This window comes from Lolium rigidum, chromosome 2 (assembly GCF_022539505.1).
Source record: "Lolium rigidum isolate FL_2022 chromosome 2, APGP_CSIRO_Lrig_0.1, whole genome shotgun sequence".
Lineage (NCBI taxonomy): Eukaryota > Viridiplantae > Streptophyta > Magnoliopsida > Poales > Poaceae > Lolium > Lolium rigidum.
Genome location: NC_061509.1, coordinates 41,545,591 through 41,565,844, shown reverse-complemented (window position 1 = coordinate 41,565,844; position 20,254 = coordinate 41,545,591). Strand labels below are relative to the sequence as shown.

At 43.9% G+C, this 20,254-nt stretch overlaps 2 protein-coding genes, 2 long non-coding RNA genes and 1 pseudogene across 4 annotated transcripts; 1 reads left to right on the top strand and 4 right to left on the bottom strand.

Annotated features, from left to right (window-relative positions):
- On the top strand, positions 1-1,421 carry LOC124689586 (annotated as a pseudogene).
- Positions 1,422-2,404: 983 nt separating this feature from the next.
- On the bottom strand, positions 2,405-4,147 carry LOC124691644 (pentatricopeptide repeat-containing protein At2g17033-like). Its single transcript, XM_047224923.1, has 2 exons — positions 3,869-4,147; positions 2,405-3,768 (listed from the first exon to the last, which is right to left on the bottom strand). Exons 1-2 carry the CDS (start codon positions 4,145-4,147, stop codon positions 2,581-2,583), a joined length of 1,467 nt encoding a protein of 488 aa, XP_047080879.1. The 3' UTR covers positions 2,405-2,580.
- A 3,158-nt stretch (positions 4,148-7,305) lies between these two features.
- Positions 7,306-8,444, bottom strand: LOC124689585 (pentatricopeptide repeat-containing protein At2g17033-like). The gene is made up of 2 exons (XM_047223094.1): positions 8,276-8,444; positions 7,306-8,230 (listed from the first exon to the last, which is right to left on the bottom strand). The coding sequence occupies exons 1-2, from the start codon at positions 8,302-8,304 to the stop codon at positions 7,306-7,308; spliced, it is 954 nt and encodes a 317-aa protein (XP_047079050.1). The 5' UTR covers positions 8,305-8,444.
- Positions 8,445-9,839: 1,395 nt separating this feature from the next.
- LOC124691647 lies at positions 9,840-10,915 on the bottom strand. Its single transcript, XR_006999053.1, has 2 exons — positions 10,805-10,915; positions 9,840-10,257 (listed from the first exon to the last, which is right to left on the bottom strand). It is a non-coding gene; the product is annotated as an uncharacterized LOC124691647 (long non-coding RNA).
- A 5-nt stretch (positions 10,916-10,920) lies between these two features.
- LOC124691645 lies at positions 10,921-14,620 on the bottom strand. The gene is made up of 5 exons (XR_006999051.1): positions 13,623-14,620; positions 12,708-12,842; positions 11,760-12,503; positions 11,521-11,637; positions 10,921-11,018 (listed from the first exon to the last, which is right to left on the bottom strand). It is a non-coding gene; the product is annotated as an uncharacterized LOC124691645 (long non-coding RNA).
- Positions 14,621-20,254: the final 5,634 nt, after the last annotated feature.

Genomic DNA, 20,254 nt, shown 5'->3' with positions numbered 1-20,254 from the left:
ATGGACAGAGGTAGTATCATTTTACGAGCCTTCGTGCTGTTCACGCTCTCCGCGGCTGCGCTTCTCCTGCGGCCGCCGCCCTGTCCAACGCCATCCACCGCCGCTTGCAAGCACGGGACGCCCGGGCAGCTCGCCGTGCTTTACGCGGCCGTGTTACTCCTCGCCATCGGCACCGGCGGGACGCGCTTCAACGTGGCGACGATGGGCGCGGATCAGTTCAGCAGCTCGCGCGATCAGGACACCTTCTTCAACTGGTACTTCGTGTTCCTCTACACATCCTTCCTGATCGGCGACACGGCCATCGTTTACCTCCAGGACGGGGTATCCTGGGCTCTGGGGTTCGGTGTCTGCCTCGCCGCCACCGGCTTCAGCTTGGCCTTGCTACTCGCTGGCGCGCGGTACTATCGGAAGCCCGCGCCAAAGGGCAGCCCGTACGCGGAGCTTGCCCGTGTTGTCGTGGCTGCCGTGCGCAAGGGCCGTGCCGACGTGGGCGGCGCGCGGTACTACGTCGGAGACGATGGCTCCGTCGCGGACTCGGTCGGCGACGGTGCTCCAAGCAAAAGACTAAGATTTCTTAATCGTGCCGCCATGATCACCGCAAGCGACAACTCCGTGGAGACATCCCGGTGGCCGCCGTACCGGCAAACTGGCGGCTGTGCACGGTGCAGCAGGTCGAGGACCTCAAGTCCCTGCTCGGCGTCCTCCCGGTGTGGTCAGCCGGCATAACGCTAAGCGTGTCGATCGGCGTGATGATCGGCATGATCGTCCTGCAGGCTCTTGCCATGGACCGCTCCATCGGCGACCACTTCAAGATTCCGGCGGGGTCCATCACCGTCTGCACGCTCGTGGCATTCATCGCGGTCACCCCGGTCCTGGACCGTGTCGTCTTCCCGCTTTGGCGTCGGATCGCCGGCACGCCGCCCTCGGCGCTGCAGCGTGTGGGGCTCGGCCACGTGGTGAACATCGTGGGCATGGTGGTCGCGGCGCTGGTGGAGCGCCGGAGGCTGGGCATCGTGCGCGAGCTCCATGACGCCGACGAGGCCACTGGGTGGGTCACCCCCATGTCCGTGTTGTGGCTGGTACTCCCTCTTGCCGTCGTGGGCATCGGGGAGGCCCTCCACTTCCCAGGAAACATGGCCTTTTACTACCTGGAGTTCCCTAAGTCGTTGAGGAGCTTGGCGACGGCCATGGCGCCGCTGCTCATCGCCATGGGGTTCTACCTCGGCACGGTGTATGTCGACGTCGTGAGGCGAGTCACGCCGTGGCTGCCCGGGAACATAAACCAGGGGAGGCTGGACAACGTGTACTGGACCTTGGCTGTTGTGGTGACTATCAACTTCGGCTATTTCCTAGTTTGTGCCAGACGATACAGGTACCAGGAATCATATCATGCAGTTGCTATTATCAAGGGGCACATTTGACGATTTGAAAAAGATTCCCAGGTAAGCGTTGCATAGTTTACAAATTTAATAATATAATGTGTAGATATATCATGCAGTTGCTATTATCTAGTGATTTTCCTGAATAACAGGGCTGCACAATTTGTTCAACAATAAAAATGCATGAATTAATATATGCCTTTACGTCCTATGGAGGATACATGATGATCAGTGTGAATAAGAAGAATGCCAAAATTAATCTACCCTTGTTCATCCATATTGATGATACAGAAATAAAGCATTTATGCAAAAAAAAAAAATCTTTTTTCGAAATGGGGGAAATATCGCCCCAGCTTCTGCATCCAAAGGATGCACACGACTTTTTTTATTAGATTATTCACAACACCTTACAAGAGCAATACAAAAGATGAAACGTGAAGCCACCTCGCAAAACCTACAGAGGGATGAAGGGGTGACAATTCACCACCTCACATCAACCAAAAACCAAGACGAGTCGACAACGTGCGAGTACAGAGGAGAACACAAGAACTATAACTACGTCAACAAATATCCCAAAGTGAACAAACCATTTGATAGTACAAGTAACATTATCTCCAACATGTAACCTACCATGCAATATATAAGTAAATATTTCCAGCAATGCAAAACCAAAATAGGAGAATTTATGCAATGGCTGTACTCCAATAGGATAGTGGGCAGTTATGCACTGACACATATCTGTTGCGGCTCAAGAATTGATAGTACCGCCATGACAGTATATTTTTGAATAATGAATAGCATCACTTAATGAAATAGAGCTTTGATTATTTTACAGAGAAAGATGCATCTAAGTCAGAATTATGTGGCACATATATACACAAGTAAGTTACTAGGAGCAACTGAACTTGACATTTTCAAAAGGTTTCTGCAATTTCACCATGAAATAGGATAAGCTAAGAAGGTGCTGAACACCATCAACCAGTTGAAAACATATTGGCAAGGCACTGGAATCAACTTCAAGCAGCTAGTTGAGGAGTTGAGCGTCAACTCTTCTATTCACTCGTGCACTAAGCCGTTCACCATTGAAAAAATCCGATGTTTTTACAACACTCGCACAAAACCCATCTTGTATCATTGCACAGCAGAAGAAAGAATGTATGTCTATTCTGAACTTCCTAATCTACAAGGAACAGCTTGACATTCATCTGGAAACTGACATAAATGAGGAAATAAACTGTCCGAGTTTTCTGAAAAGTTCAGGTAAAAATGGTTGCTGGTCAATCTCGTCGGGCGATTGATCTGCGTTCTCATCATGCACCGGAGAAGCCCAATCGGTGGCTAACCATTGCTTCACCCTGTCTCGCTTTGCCACAAGACGGCCTTTGTTCCTCGTAGACAACCTCAGGGGACTTCCCATCCGGCTCAGAACCTCCTGTGCCAGTTCTCGCACTTTGGGCTCGCCACGGACATCACTGTGCTTCCCGACACCGCACACCACAGACACCTCCAATGGCAACGCACGGCCTCCCTTCACCGCGTCCACCCACTGCAGCATCAAAACATAAGCTGAAGTTATACTGAACCCATGCAGATTCAGCTTCACCTCAGTTTCTGACCAAACCATCGCCTTGTCCGACACTGATGAGGCCGACAGAAGCTCCTGCACCACCTCAGCTTCTGCCGGCCATGGAGACCCAGAATTGAGCTTCTTCACCAACTGCGCCGATGACAACGGCAGTGAAGGGCCCAATTCGCGAGCCATCGATACCACTGTCGGACACGAGTTGAGCACAAAGTTGTAAGCCTTGGTGGTCGGTGCCACACGCAACTTCCTCATCTTCTTCAGCCACATTAGCATCTTCCCATGATCTCGACATGCGCTGTAGCACGAGAGGACGATGTTCGCCGCGCCGGTGCCCATCCGGATGCCGGCGTCCGACATGGACGCAATCACCCTCTCCATCTCAGCCAACTGGCCGGCCTTCCCATAGCACTTCGCCACCAATCCAAACTGAAACGCATCAGGCTGGTACCCCAGAGCGGCCATCTCCCTGAGCGCCCCCTCGGCCTCGTCGGCGAGGCCCATCATGCACAGGGACTTAATCATGGCCATGTAGGTCTTGCCGCCGCCGGCGAGCGGCGGCGGCATCGCCCGGAGCTGCGCGTAGAAATCCATGGCCCGGCCCTTCAGTCCGCGCGAGGAGAAGGCCGCCATGAGGTCGCAGTAGAAGAGTGCCACCTCGGCGGCGGACTCGAGGCGCGCGGCGGAGTCGGCGACGAGGGATCTGGATTCCTCCGCGCCGCCGTTGGTCTCGAGCAAGGCGGCCACCGCGGCGGCGTGGATCGAGCTCCACTTGAACCACCGCGCCTGGGTCACCGCCTCGTAGAACTGCAGCGAATGTGGAATTTTCCGGCGAGGTTAGAGAGAGGGAGGGGATCGGAGTTGGCCAGTTGGGGAGAAGGGATTGATGTGTCTGACGGGGGCTCACGGGGACGGCGAGGGTGTTGGAGTCGATGAGGAGGCGGGAGAGCGCGGCGAGGGCGGCGCGCTCCGACTTGGTGCCGACGAAGTCGCGGATGACGCGCTCCGTCGCGCCCGACGTCACGGTGCGCTCCAGCTCCGACATGAGCCGCCGCTCGCTCCGCCAGCTCGTGCCCCCGCCGGACGCGGCGCGACGCAGCGAAGCCGACGGCGGCGAGAACCTCCGCCCACGCCGCACCGCCGCCGGCGCCGGTGCCGGTGGCGGGAGTGACGCCACCGCCGGCATGGCTGCTTCAGTTGGGGCAGTGGCGAGTTATCAGATGAAGGCGGGGCTTATCTGGGTCCGAATTGTGTGCGCGTTTTTTTATTCTTATTGAAACTAGCAACGTGGCCCTCGCAAATGCGAGGGGAACATTTCTATTTATTTATGGATGTCTGTAAACTAAATCTAAAATTTCACATATATTCATATTATGTTAAGTTTATAATATAGCTATATAACCACCTAGATATTGTGATAACTAAAATACCTCTTCCGTAGGTAACTTCTTTAATCAACCTTACTTTTTGCGGGTGATTATTGCACCTTTTTTAGAGGACCATCTAATGATCGTATGTGTTGCATATTAGATTATTGTATATAATTCAATTCACCTTTTGAATTCTTTCTTGTTATCACATGGCTTATGTGATTGTTGGATCGCAAGTGTCAGCTTTCTGATTTTTGGTAATTGCTATAGTTGTACAACTATGAAAATTTATATGTTATGGTCAAAGTAATGATAAAAATCTAGATAAAAGATCAATGTGTAGTTGATTCTTCAAACAGAATAGCAAATTAAAACTGTTACATGAGATGAATAAAGAAGAGTGTCACATTTATCGGGTTGGACAAAAAAACAGTGAGAACTTTATCTCTTATTGCTTTTTTTTAATATTTATTCCACTCAATTACTTACTAACTTTTGAAATACATGATATTTTAGACTCATTGATGGTCTCCAAAATGCAATCCTGACCATTATTTTGTAGATTATTATGTTTCAAAAATGTGGTGAGTAATAATAGTGTTATTATTTTATTTGCAACCCTTCCAATAGCATAATTTTGTATCGTCAGGACAAATTTAGAGTAGTTTACTGCAAATTTCTTACATATTGTTTATTTAAAAATGGACATAATATTGTGTTTATATATTTTCAACTGATCTCTCAATGTTATTCTCCGCTCTTCAACCTAATTTCTCACAGTCACATGTATTTGCTAGGGTGTGATACATGGCTACTCCAATTAGGATGACATAGTTAAGGCATCTCAATCAATTGTAAATTTAATTGCTTGATTGTAGAAGATCATTCTATTAAATTAACAAAATTGTATGTTTGATTTATCTAGGAAAGACATACGAAACCCACGAACCACATATGTATATATTTCCAAAACATTAGACACAAAGCAATTTGTTTTCTTTTAAATCGTGATATATAAAAAATATTACTAAGACTCGTAATCTTACAACCAAACAATATATGTAGTATACATTCACCTGAACTAACCATTATGTGTTTAAATTACATCTGATAATAAGCTATAGATCTTGATTGTTGATGTCGAAGATTAAAACTACTTGACGTCTTCACCTGTCAACCACCATGTTTTTATTGGCAACATTATTTCTACAGTAGTATAATTGCTCACCATTTTGAAGTAACTACTCACCACCTCATCTCCATGCAAATCTGATATCTCTTCTAGCTTGTTATTAGTGTCGATGTTGTGATAAATTTTACTTTACCGTGTATCATCGCCGGTAATTTTTTTCCACAAAAGTATATGGTAGCTTGTACAGGAAACATATTCTCAAGTATCTTTGTGGCAATGCTACTATGTTTGGTCTATAATAAAAGTTATGAACATTGGCACAATATGGACTACAAACAGCTCAGGTTTACGTTGTAATACTACTAAGAAAATTTACAATTTATCGCTCACAGTTTGTATATTCTAAATATTTTATATAGGATCAATGGAGTGAATATTCTTTCACGTAGATATTAAACATCTAGTAACACGGAGGTTGTGATTGATGAGAGTATTTTTTATCTAGATACTCTCTTCATTTTAAAATAAGTGTTGCTACTTTATCTATATACGGATAGATCTGTAACTAAAATGCATCTAGATAGTTTTGTATCTAGAAAAAATGTGACATTTATTTCGAAACAGAAGAAGTATAAAGTATGAGGAGTGGAGCACACAATGGTAGCATGAAACAAAATATCCTTAAATTAAATCTTATGCTGTAATTAATTAGTACCAAAATCAACTGTATGCAAACGTATATAAATATATTGTATGCAGCCACCATCACTACGTATCTGGCCTTCATTTGGTAGGGGCTTAGAGCGTTTCAAATGCGGTGATGTATATGCTTAGTATATAAATTTCATGATAATTGGTTGATCGCCTAGCCATGTTACCCGCGTAATTCTTTCGTGGTAATCTAACTCAGGTTCAGGTTGTGGATCCTTCCCCGTTAGTGCATGCAAAACATACACAATTTTCTCTTTACATGAGGGTGATTGACTTTCTTTCTTTTGCAACGAAGGAACGTGATTTGTTAGGACTCTTTATTTCCTGGTACGTATACCATATCTGCATGTTACGTGCCTGATGAGATATGTACACATCTACTCCATCTGGTCAAGCGTGATGTGGCTGGTTAGACGTGACAAACAATTGCTTCGTACGTATTTACGTGAACGGAAGTCTATTGATCTCAACCGTTATAATTAGGTCCCACCAAAATTAGACGGATTAGATAATTTTAATGATGTGGATTAACCTCATGTCTCTATTTTAGACCTCTGCATTTTGCTTTTAGTATATAATAGATTAGTCGTGGTCCTTTTTTCAGTAAAAAAGTTGAAGTAAACAAAAAACTGTGAGAAATATATGAAAATGAAACCATATTTCATATGGAGTTTAAATTTTCTATAAAGAAAATATATTAATATCGCAGATAAACCAACACTATTAGAAAAGCCTAGCCACAATATAGCAGTGCCGCACCTATACATGATTAAAAATGATAGAAATTTTAGAAATAAAATAATTCTATATGCTCATGTCTTATGTCATCTAGTTTTATAGATAATTAACAGACATAAATTTTGATTTTGTTTTTTAATAAATGGCATCATGTTTCAGTAAAACAGCTTTTCTGGTTGCATACAATATCCAAATAAAAAAATTATATAAAAATGTATCTAGAAAATTTTACATCGGTTTTAGAGATATTTTACGTTCCTCAAAATTAAAAAGGAAACAGAAGTTCTCAGCATTTAGTTTTCAGGCAAAAAAAATTACCAGTAGAAACTGCTAACCGTCCCGCCTCCAAAATTCGAATCGACCCTCCAAAATAATTAGGAATGGCGGACCATCTCATGGGTGCGCCTCTACTAACTCCCTCCCTCGAAATGGCAACGCACGGACCCCCTTCACCGCGTCCACCCATTGCAGCATCAACACATAAGCTGAAGTTATACTGAACCCATGCAGATTCAACTTCACCTCAGTTTCTGACCAAACCATTGCCTTATCCAGCACTGGTGAGGCTGCCAGAAGCTCCTGCACCACCTCAGCTTCTGCCGGCCATGGAGACCCAGACTTGAGCTTCCTCACCAACTCCGCGGGCGACAACGGCAGCGAAGGGCCCAATTCACGAGCCATCGATACCACCGTCGGGCACGAGTTGAGCACAAAGTTGTAAGCCTTGGTGGTCGGTGCCACACGCAACTTCCTCATCTTCTTCAGCCACATTAGCATCTTCCCATGATCCCGACAGGCGCTGTAGCACGAGAGGACGATGTTCGCCGCGCCGGTGCCCATCCGGATGCCAACGTCCGACATGGACGCGGTCACCCTCTCCATCTCAGCCAATTGGCCCGTCTTCCCATAGCATTTCGCCACCAATCCAAACTGAAACGCATCAGGCTGGTACCCGAGAGCGGCCATCTCCCGGAGCGCCCCCTCGGCCTCGTCGGCGAGCCCCATCATGCACAGGGACTTAATCATGGCCATGTAGGTCTTGCCGCCCCCGGCGAGCGGCGGCGGCATCGCCCGGAGCCGCGCGTAGAAATCCATGGCCCGGCCCTTCAGCCCGCGCGAGGAGAAGGCCAACATGAGGTCGCAGTAGAAGAAGGCAACCTCGGCGGCGGACTTTAGGCGCGCGGCGGAGTCGGCGACGAGGGATCTGGATTCCTCCGCGCCGCCGTTGGTCTCGAGCAAGGCGGCCACCGCGGCGGCGTGGATCGAGCTCCACTTGAACCACCTCGCCTGGGTCACCGCCTCGTAGAACTGCAGCGAATGTGGAATTTTCCGGAGGAAAAAGATGAGTCAACTAATCGCCGCACGTGGAAAAAAAAACCCAATCGATCTCATCCGAACGTGAAAACAAAGATAGGCAGAGGGTCACCTGGTAGAAGATCGCGCGGGCGGCTAGCTTCCTGGGAGCCACGCTCGCCTCCAACCATGCCAACGTACGTGCGTGGGTTCACCTCTGGAACACCATGGCCGAGCCCTTCCCCCAGCATCGCCACCGGCCGGAAACTGCGCAAGCGCCTTCCTTCGACCAAGTCGCCATGGCCGCGCGCCTCCGCCGGCCGGAGCATCACGGCAGCCCCCTCCCCTCCGCTCGCCGAGCAAGAGTCAAAGTCTAAGTCACAAAAGTCACACGCGCTCGCCGCACGCGGACAATAACAAAGAGCCTCTACTTATAGATGGAGAGGATTAGATAGTTTGGAGGAAATAGAAGAGCAGCACGCGGGAATATGGGTATCTTGCTGCTGCTGGGAGATGTGTGGTTGAGAGGAAATGCAACACGGATGACAAGGAAAAGCTAAACAGCCACAGGAACAGAATCGAGGAGGCACGCGCCGCATGCATGGCCATGATTTCTTCCTACTACTACTATTAACAAGTGCACAACCCAAAGTCTGTCTGGGAGTAGTACTGGTTTCACTCCCTCTCACGACAGCTCATATTATCTAAAGGAAACTAGTACTAGTAGCATCAAAATGATCCAGAAATCTCTCCCATGTTTGATTCAAATGCTAACAGCTTCCAACTCTCACTTTGCCCACCGGCGCCGTCGTCTTCCCCTAACCCTCGCCACAAGCACTTAGTGTTGGCACTAATCTTATTATTATTAGTGCTAAATATAGGAGATTAGATCATATTTATTTTTCTTTGTATCAGTATTGTCTAAGTTCTAGTCGGTCGAATGTCCGGCGGCATGGCGTAGCCGTGGATCAGAAACACAAAGATATAGCGGAGTGCATGCGAGCAGATCAGCAAGCCAGGAGATGAGTACCCGTGTACATGGTTTAGTGAAACTTGGTAATATGCATGTGTATTACTATTAGGTGTCCGGGTGAGTAGTGCAGTGTCAAGATGCGCATGCACGCATTGTGTTGGCCTGGTCGTGTGGCCGACACCGCAGGAGCGGCGCAAGTTCTAAATGTGTGTGTGTTGTATAGCTGCTACAGAGTGGTTAATGGATCAATTAGTTGTGGCTTCACTATGTATGAATGTGTTTAATATAAAGGCTTGTAACCTGGTTGTTTATTTGAGATTGAACAAGAGAGAAGGCACATCACAAATGTGCATACAAGCTATTTACCAATGACAAAATCTCTGCTTGTTCTTCTTCCCAAAGTGCTATTTACCAATGACAAAACCAATTGTACGTACAAGCTACACTGCTACTCAAGTGAAATCAATCTATTATTAGCTAGCTGCAAAAACGATCTAGTGCTCCGTTGCTAGCGATTTGGCAGCATGACCCTAGTGTTACAAATTTTTGACAGCAAGCATCCAGTTTTCTGTACATTTTTATAACACGGCAAAAAGTATTTGATGATAAATGTGGAATAAAATGCAAACATCACAACTCTCCACCAGCACAAGTTATAGAATGAGGGTGACAAAATCTTTCAATCAGCCTTGGAAGGGTTTTAACCACAACCTTAATATTTGAGTTTACACACTCATACTAGTACATATTATCTGTAACGAGTAGGTATTATTATGGATACAAATACATGAGAATATGCAGCACCAGCTAGCCAAGCATGCATACATAGGCTTGCAGATCTACCATCTAGTGCATCCTTGAGCATGCATACATACTATTTTCTTGGACGTTCACAGCACAGATTAGTTAACCAAGAATACAACCTAACCAAAATACAGAAAATGGACGATCGACTACCACTCAACACTACAAGCAACTTCAACTATAAATCACAGATGTTGCCAGCAGCGACACCGCAGGAGCCAAGATGCCTTTCCACATGCATAGCTAGTAACAACCATGTAGTCCTCCACAATATCCTGGAAAAAAACATGATGGTCAACAGACAAGTTTTAGCAACAACAAATTCTGAGGACGGTTTCAACATAATCCACACACCAGACTGGAGCACCAGGACATCTACAGGCCACCACACAATCAAAAAGAGCATGTATTTAGTCAAGGCATGTGCCAGATCCGATGACTTATCAATTGCAAGAAGCAGCAAGCATGAACCAACTAACATAGACATCATAGGTAGCTACTAATGAGTTTATGAAAGGTTCAAAGCAAAGGATGCAATATCATCTTAGGCAACATTAATTGTTTTGGAGATCTACTTCAGATCAGCTACAACAAGCGAATGGAACACAACAGAACATTTCCAGGAAATCAATTAGACATTCTTTTCTAAAGAAAATACTGAAGCAAAGCCATAACAGAACACATTTTTTGCTACTTCTTCCCCAAGGAAATGGAAAAATTCCAGGACATCAATTTTTCACATTCTGCATCATGACATGTTTGTGCAACTACAAGAATCTACATATATCGATCGCTTCAATCATGCGCATTTGTGTGTCATACCTGCGCTGACTTGGTCGGTGCAGACCTTGCCATGCCCTGGCTCCAAGGCTGGTGCCCCACTCGCCAGTCTAGCAGAGGCTCCTGGATTGATGGCCGGAAGCAGGAGCAGCAGGTAAGCCTATGCAAGATCTGGAACAAAAATGCCGCAGATAGCGAGGGATACGATGGACCGACCAGAGCGGCGTGAAGAAAAATCTGCAAGAACCACCCCTGCCTGCACATACACACCAGCAAACATAAGAAAATTTGTGCAGCTCAACTCAAACAAACTTTGTTGATGCATAAGATAGGAGATCCATATAAACACCACACTAGTAAAGGAGCCTAAACAATTCCATTTGCCCTTGAATATACCACAAAAATTTGTTCAGCAAAAACTGATGAATGAGCCAAATGACAATGAATGTTCTGCTCAGAGAAATTTTCAAGAGATGTGATGTGCTGAACTGTGCTGTGGAATCTAGTTATACATGGAGCTGCACTAATTCTAGCAAACAACTCCTGAAATAATCTTTTGTTAGTTACATCCAAAAAGTACACATAATTAACTGGCTTCAAAAGACGCCACATTGCAGTGTCAAACAGGGCATTTAAGGTGAAAGTGTGACTGAGCTGTGCTTCAAGTAAAGACACCATATAGCAGTCTACAAGTACCTCTCTGCACAAATCAAGTGTTGAATCGTAATAAAAATACAAAAATGCTAATATGGTGATACCTTTAGCTTGCCTTTCTCCAGGTAATCCCACACATATCAGATCCACAGCCAAGGGGTTCATTCCATGTATCCTCGGAGATAGCAAATGGTCCATCAGCTTTGGACTCCCACACATATCTATTAGAGAAAAATACAACGTCATGACAGCATCAAGAAAATTGCAACGCAAAAGGCAAGGGGGAAGAGCAAAAACACAAGGCAATAGTACTGTGATAAAGAAAATTGCAACGGTGCCTTACTGTTTGCCATCATTGTGCTTGTTGACAACTTCAACATAGTAAGCCACCAAGTATATTGAGTACTCCCTCCGTTCAGAAATATAAGACGTTCTGGGATTTTTCCGACCAGGTGAAAAAGCTGCGAAAAGACATCCCTACCCCTGCCTAACATCGTTCCCTATCCGAGCTTCGTCTTCATGGATCTCGATCCAGATCCCAGCGTCCTCGTCCTCCGCCCCCAACGCCCCAGCCATCACCTCCGCCACCTGCAGAATCCATCCGCGCGCGAGCCTCAAGCCAGCTGAACTGAATCCATCCGACGGGCGCGCCTCAAACCAGCAGAACCGAATCGATCCAAGCGAGCGTCAAGCCAGCTGAATCCAATCCATCTGCGCGCCGCCGCCGGAATCCATCGGCAAACCTCACGGAGGACGGCCGTAGGCCCCTAGCAGAAGCGCCATGCCGGCCGCCACGCATGCTCAACACCCACCGAGCAGAGCACCATACCGCCGGCAACGCCCACGACCATTGCTAGCACCTCCACGCTCGGGGCACTTCCAGGCTTCTCGCTGGCCGCTCCGGCACAGCTCGCCGGCAACATCGTCTTCTCGCCAGCAGCACTTTCTCATCTCCTTGGCAACGTCGCCTTCTCGTCTCAGCTCTGTCTCAGCTCGCTGGCAGTTCCGCCTGTTCCCAAGGTTGTTCAGCCGCGAACCTGTCGCGCCACAAGAAAAATGGTGCTTCCAGATCTTGATTTTAGTCAACCTGAAGAACAAGAAGAGGAAGTCAATAATCCACCTACACTGCTTCCAAATCTTAACACTCCTTGTGCTTGCTTAGTTTGTGATGCAGTATTGTTAAAAACAATGTAATGAATATCTGCACATTTCATGTTTGTAAGTAAATTATGCACTGAATATTGACAACAGTTCAAGAATAAGGGAGGAACATGGTTGTTAGCAAACCAACCTGTCAAGTGCTTCGACAGTTCGACCTTCTTGAAGTCATATCCAAGGAGGGCATGATTAGCATGCTTTGGCAGAGCATCCTGTTGCAATTTTATCCCAATTAGCCAAATCTTCACAGCCTTATATCATAAACAACCTATGTGTAACAGATACACCAAAGTTAGCAATTGACAGTAGCAATCCACAGTACCTCTCATCCTCCACAAAGGCCAATTGTCCACAGATTTTTTTTATTGTCCACATTACTAAGCCATAATAGCAAAGGAGGAAAATAATCTCATGTTGTATGTACTAAATCTCACAGATGTTGATGTTCAAACAATCAGACATCTCTAGCTAGGTGCTATATCAAAGATAACAAATATTCTACTCCATGTGGCCGTGATGTCAAGCTAGGCAACAATTTCTGACGATCCTTTTCCCTACAGAAATTGAACAACCAACACTGTTTTCAGACCATATTTACTAATCAGTAGTAATGACTTAAAAAAAATTCTCAGCCTTATTACTATGCCAACCATTTGCCAAATGCTAACCCTGACTATTTACATAACCAGTAGTGTAGTACTTGTGCCTCCTGTAATCTAACGCAACATTGGATCTCTATTTTAACAGCAACAATAGACACTACCACATCGATGATTATTAGCAGAGGAAAGCATGTCAGAAAGCTACATGCTACTAGTTAGCTTATGGTAAGCATTCACTTTCCAACTACTATCCAACCTGGCATACAAATTTTGTGTCAACCTTCACTCAACAAATTCTGAACCAAGTCATGCAGTCCTGAATCTACAGACGACAGCTCGCAGAATCCAATCGAGGAGCAGTAAAAGCAGCGCGAAGATCTTTTTTTTCTTACACCTGTGTATCTGTCCTGCAACATGTTCCGAAGACAAGGGATGAGAAGTCTCACCGGCTGTGGGGAGGCGGAGGACGCGGCCTTGTTTCCGGCGGAGACCGCGAGGATGGAGCCTAGAAGCTGAGCCGGCCCGAGGCAGAGAGTGCTAACGGATGACACACCTGCCATCGCCAGGAACTTGGCGGCTGTGAAGGACACCGACACCATCTTCTCCTGCCTGCAACTACAGGGTTACAGTATTACAAAACTTTCCTTAATGCAGCTTAAGAACGTGATGTCATGGGCAGATAAATTCCTACATAGAAAAATTAGTTCTTGGATAAGTTATTTTCAGATACTACGGTAGCCTGGAGCTTTCTTGTGACTGGTACTTGTTAAAATATGAAAAGTGAAGTGCATTTCAACAGATCAGAGTACACTCACAAAATAAACAGCACGTCAAATCACCATGGGATGAGAAATCAGACTATTTTACAATCCGCATAAGTGTGAGAACTTGCTTGCCAAATGCTAGCCCTGATTATTTACATAACCAGCAGTTTAGAATTTATTTCTCCTCTAATTACAAGATTACACGACTTTCTTTATTGCAGTAAACATAAAAGCATGATGGCATGGGCCGATAAAATTCTACAGAGCAAAAGTACTCCTTGAAAAAAGTAAAATTTCACAAACAAGGACTGGAGCTTTCTTGTGGCATGCCCTTGTTAAAACATTAAAATCAAAGTGCATTTCAATGGATCCGATTATACTCACAAAAATAATAGCATGTCAAATTTCCGAAGAGTAAGAAATCATCAGTCAGAAGACATAAAGTTGTGTACTATTTCTTTCTCTTCTAATCGAATGCATCGGTGGCTCTATTTGAACAACAGGAGTGACTAGAGTCACGTGAATGATTAAAAGAGAAAATCTATTTTTAACAAGTCGCTCAGCTTAAGAAGGTTAACAAATGCACCTACTGTCAATCTTCCAACAGCATGTGTAAATAATAGCATGTCAAATTTCCGAAGAGTAAGAAATCATCAGTCAGAAGACATAAAGTTGTGTACTACAACCACAAAATCAGTAAGTGCACCCTCTAGGTCTGTCTCGTCCATAGCTGCAGAAGAATACTTGTTCAACATCACACTGGGCAGCGGCATATCCATCAATAACTACATTTTTCAAATTTATAGCTTTTGCAAAACCAGAAAAGTATCACTTAAATCGCAGAGCTAGATTCTCTTCTTATTAGTCCAGCTAATTAAGCCTAATCAGATAAGGTCCTTATGATTCATCATAACAAATAAAAAACAAGACAGACAAGGGTAACAAAATTGCAAAACTAAAACAATATATACAGTTTCGGTACTTAATTTATACTTTTTCGAGACCATGCTAGTATTAATAGCATGACATGTACAAGAACATCATCCACTGTTTGACTAGGACAAAAGTTTGAACTCTTCTATTCCCTTCTACTGAACTTAAAGTATGTGAAGACAATCCAAAGCAAAAAAGAGTAACAACATGATTAACAAAATCTACGGAAGTCGTCCGTGTGCAACTAAAAGTCACATAATGGCATGTATACGGGTCATACAGAGTACCCTACGCATGCCATGATCAAGAAAAGCATGTCTAAATTCCAGGAACGAACTTTTCTTGAGCTCACAACACACGGGTGCAGACAATCGATAGTTATAGTAAGAGAAAAGACCTTTTACCAGCCTGCATAACACATGTCACGAGTTCTACTTGCGCCTGGAAAAGGTGACCTGCTGCTCTAACAACCGCTGAAGATGTTCCTTCCTCTAGAACCCCTGAGAATGTAGTTAACATGTGCAGGTTAAAGAGCTGATGTAATTTTAAGTGAACTCTGTTTTAAAACAGAGAGGTAAATTGCAGCTGCAGTTAGAGAAGAAAGAGACTAAACAACTAGATCATATTTTAATTTAGGCCCACACATTAGCTTGACTACAACAGTAACGAGAAATTAACCATTGAAAGGCCAACTTTGGGCATTGATGAGATTGGCGAGTATCTGCTGCTCTGGCGCCGGCTTGAACACATAAAGCTGACCAACCAAGCCGACACCATGATCTCGAAGTGGAACAACAGCGGCACCTACACCGCTGGTTCGTGCTATAAGGCCACCTTCCTTGGCTGCACCCTGAGCGACGCCTGGCACCTCACTTGGAAAACCTGGGCTCCCCCGAGCATCAAGTTCTTCAACTGGCTGTCCAACCTCGATAGGTGCTGGACCGTTGCTCGCCTTCAACGCCGAGGCTTCCAGCACCACCCACGCTGCATGCTCTGCGAACAGGAGATGGAAACCCTCCAGCACCTGCTCTACGGCTGCTGCTTCTCCCATCAGGTCTGGCACCTCTCCTGGCTGCGAGCAACCTGCAGCCCCCGAGCAGGAAGACGCCCTCCTCAGCTGATGGAACAAGGCCAAGCATGCTACACACAAACCGCTGTGCAAGGTCAACGGAGCTGAACCATCCATCCACAATGTCGTCACGAAGATCCAAGACGAAGCTTCCCTTTGGGCAAGGGCTAGTGTGCCGGGCCTGCGTGTTCTACTGCCGCAAAACTAGGATGTGCACTGAGCTGCACCTTTTTGCTTTTCTTTTAGGCTTCTGCCTCTTAGGAGGATTGTAACAACAAACGATTTTCCCCTTCTTTTCAATGAAATGAATCGCAAATGCTTTTTGCGCTTTCTCGGAAAAAAGGCCAACTTTAAGGATGACAATAAATCAATCTCTCAAAGTTTTACAAACCATTATGTACAGGAGCTGGAGGAAAATTAAAAGCTACAGCAATGAGATAATTATGGTTTAAACTGTACAAGAGATCAAACAATTATGCATACGACACTAGAATCATAAGCTGGCTGTTAACTGCAACTTAAATCAGACATAACAAATAGTGGAGCTATGTAATGTACACATAACATACGAATCTTGGCATATATGTAGATGAGAAAGAAGAGGAGCCCATGGACTCACCTAAAACACGGAGGTGTAGAAGAAGGCCACCGCTGCCACGGTTGCGTCATGGTTGACTCACCGCCATAGCACGACAGCATGGGTGGAGGTGAAGTATGACTGTTACATATCGACAAAGTGCTATCTTAGAACATGCATATACACTGTAAAAGTCATAAGCTGGCAGTTGGTTGGCTTGACCAGCATGGTATGTAAAGAGAAATAAAATACGATGCCATTCTCTAATTAGACAAAGCAACATTGGAAATCACTTGGCTGCCAACCTTTCAAGTGCAGCATGCATACTGCTACCTCTTCCTTTAATTCATCCATTGGTTCCAATTCATTCAACTTCGAATTTTAGTCTGCAAGTACAAAGAGTTCAACGAGTACAAGAATTAAAATTCATTCCAAAAAGGAATTATAGTAACAGTTAATTCCGTCGAAAATAAACATGATACTTCTTTCAACCTGAATGTTTCCAAGTACAACAATCTAAGGTAAAAAAAAATCTCCATGCAACATTTGTCCCTAGTTGGTTTATTCAAGATAAAAAAGAGTTAATTGAATATGCTATCTATGTTGCCAAGCTCTTCCCTAAACAAAAGCAATTTAACACAGCCAATACCCCTTGCACTACTGTAACCCTTCTACTGAAGAAAACGATTCACGTGTTATCCCGATTACACCAACAAACATCTGTTCCGAGTGTTGTTTGGAATATAATCCAGAATTCTAAAGAACCAACTAGCAGCACCAACTAGTGCTCAGATTCGTGGAATAGAATAATCCATAAATCTAGATCGAAGCAGTGACAATACAGCTTTACAAACTATGCTGGCAAGTACTTCTAAATAGCACAGATTCAAACGATCAGTACTGCCAAAAAGGAACCAGCAATCACTCAATCGATATCCAAATATTACAAAAACATCAGTACTACAAAAGTAAGTGTCCAGGCTGTCAATCACAGAGCACTAAGTAAATGGCAATAACTGTAGGCAAAAATAAATTGCAAAACAAGCTAGAAAAAGTAGGGCGCCCTTTCCAATTTATTAATATTTGCACTAGTAAAAATGAATAAAAGGGTTACGAGGAACTCTCACGTCTGTTCGTTGCATTTTCTATCACTGAAGCCAACAATCTTGAATTCTATATTGCCATGAGCGAATATGATACTCCAGATCTTGAGAGCATGCTTAGCCTGTTACGCGAACATATCAGAATTATCAAAAACATATATGGTTGGGTAACTTTTCCCGCAATATTATCAAGAGCACCAAAAATGCAACTTACCTTTTGACGGTCAATTCTGTCAGGGTGATCAACTTTATGGTTACCAGTTACCACGAAGAAAGTCGATAACAAGACCAGGTTTAACAATCATTGTACTAGAAACATCTGCGGGTTAAAATAAGTTTAGACATGAGCATGTAAAATTGGATGGTAGAAATAGCAAAATGAATGGAGTCATACAATATGATAGAGTGAGATGCGTACCGATGTTCAGGGACTCAAATAAATGACTGAAGGGGCCATGTCCAATGTCATATACAGGAGACCTGAACCGAATAATCACAAAGATCATTAATATGAGAACTTAGTGGAGCCACAGTTAAGAACACCAACCTGCGATTTCACACTGTGCACTCAACGCAATCAATGCCGAGCTCTTTTCCCTGATGACTAAAGAAATGCATAAGCTTCACCAATACTATTACGAACTGTCAGTTGGCAGTATATATCAGCAAATTTGTGTTTAGTGATACATACCTAGTTCATTTGAAGATTTTGCATAGCCTACTCAGCTAGCTGATAAGCACCTAACGAATGTTCAAAGCGTGTGTGGACGGCCTCTATTTATTGACACATCACATATGTAAGACCTGCAAAGTTTCTGGATACATCACATATGTAAGACCTGAAAAGCATAGAGAGCATGTTACACAGACATCAATATAAATCATCTAATTATAATGTTAATTCCATAGAAAATGGATTTACCATTAAGGAAACTCATAGCTATTCTTGTTTTCATAACAAATGCATGCATCAGTCGATGCAAAGGCCCGGGTCTTCCCCATTTTCAAAAAAAAACTTTGTTTGTTTTACAAACAAAATTTTAAGAACATCCAAATGTCCATCCAAATCATAAACAGTGAACACTGGTTCACAAAGAAGTGAATAGTCAACTAACACAGTTTAGATAGCAATGCACTCTCATTGTTCACTGGACAAATGATAAACACTAAACACAATCATGATATCTTTCCAATCATAGGTCTCATTGTTATTTTTTTCGAGAAGATGCAATGACATCGCGTTTCTTTTCATTGCAAAGAAGAGATTGGTACAGATACAACTGGCCTATAGCCAGAGTAGTAAGAAACTATATTAAATTTTACCAGTTCGTAACACTTAAAGTGTAACCAATGCTACTGCCATGCATTGTGTACAAATGCTCTTTAGTCTTTACCGATTATTCAAATTCATAAAACAGCAATACTAAATCGTATGCGAAATTTCTTATGCAAAATGCTATCCATGGTAGGAAGTAAAAGGGACCCAGTATAGCTTAAATATAAGCCAGTCAAGATAAATTCATCATCGAAATTAGAATGGACGTCACAATATGTCATATGCAGCTGCTGCACCACAACAAGAGTAAATGCAGTGCAGTACATCAAAATGCTGACGCCTCCAAGCCAAAAATAGCGATGAAGTGAAATGCCAAAAGTGTTTTACTCCCAACAATACCCTCTGCTATCTGGGTCGATCCTATTGTATCCTATACTAGTAGTATAATATATGTTCAATTAACAAGTACTATAGGCTAGTACTTGGAAGCCGCATGTTAGAGCCCGAACACTAATCAATAAACAAGCCAAGCAAGGCTTATTTATTACCCCCATAAGACAATAATACCTGTCGCTCTAAAAGTTAACCCGACGCATAACATTCCCCGGTCGAAATTTAGAACATAATGGCAAATGAGTAGCTAAATAAGCAGTTGATACGCCACGACAACGCAAACATACTCGAATCTGAAAAAGAATAAAAATGGCCATGCATAGTTACCTAGTAGTAACTACTAACACATTCATAGCAAACAAACTGTGAGACAATAAACAAACTGTGAGACAATAGTACTACTTTTTCTTATTGTTTCAGCGACCGCAAAAAACGAACAAGCCTATCGTGTGTGACCAACTGCTCTGAAATCGGATGAAATCGCACTATATGAACTACATCAGGATCAAACAAACATAGTTTACATAATATAAATCAGCCATCCAAGTAACCAATTGCAAAATAGTCATATATTGGACTGTTGGGTCAATAAGACAAGCCTTTTTATGTTCAGAAAAGAAGCAGCAGGTGTACTGTTCCACTTGTACCAGATGTAGAGCATTTAGACTCAAAATGGAAACCAATTGAAATGTTACTGAAAATTGATCCAATGCTACCGCCATCATGTAGAAATGATTTGCATTCTTTACTGAGCACTTAAATTCAGGAAACTGAAATACTTAACTAGTATGCAATCCATGGCAGAAGCAAATAAAACGCAACATTGTGTATTATAGAGGCACAGAGAGGAAGTGTGGTGTTCACTTTGTCAGAACGAAAAGCATTTACCTTATTTTTATTTATCCTAAGAAAACAGCGTTACAAATTTATGCCTGGGAGGGCGACTAAAGAAGACAAGACAGG

Excerpts from the sequence above, each read along its gene's own strand:
- LOC124689585 (XM_047223094.1), bottom strand. The coding sequence starts at position 8,304 with ATGAGATCGATTGGGTTTTTTTTTCCACG. Across the intron at positions 8,231-8,275 it reads ATTGGGTTTTTTTTTCCACG|TTCGCTGCAGTTCTACGAGG; the intron begins TGCGGCGATTAG and ends GAAAATTCCACA.
- LOC124691644 (XM_047224923.1), bottom strand. The coding sequence starts at position 4,147 with ATGCCGGCGGTGGCGTCACTCCCGCCACCGGCACCGGCGCCGGCGGCG. Across the intron at positions 3,769-3,868 it reads CCAACACCCTCGCCGTCCCC|TTCTACGAGGCGGTGACCCA; the intron begins GTGAGCCCCCGT and ends CATTCGCTGCAG.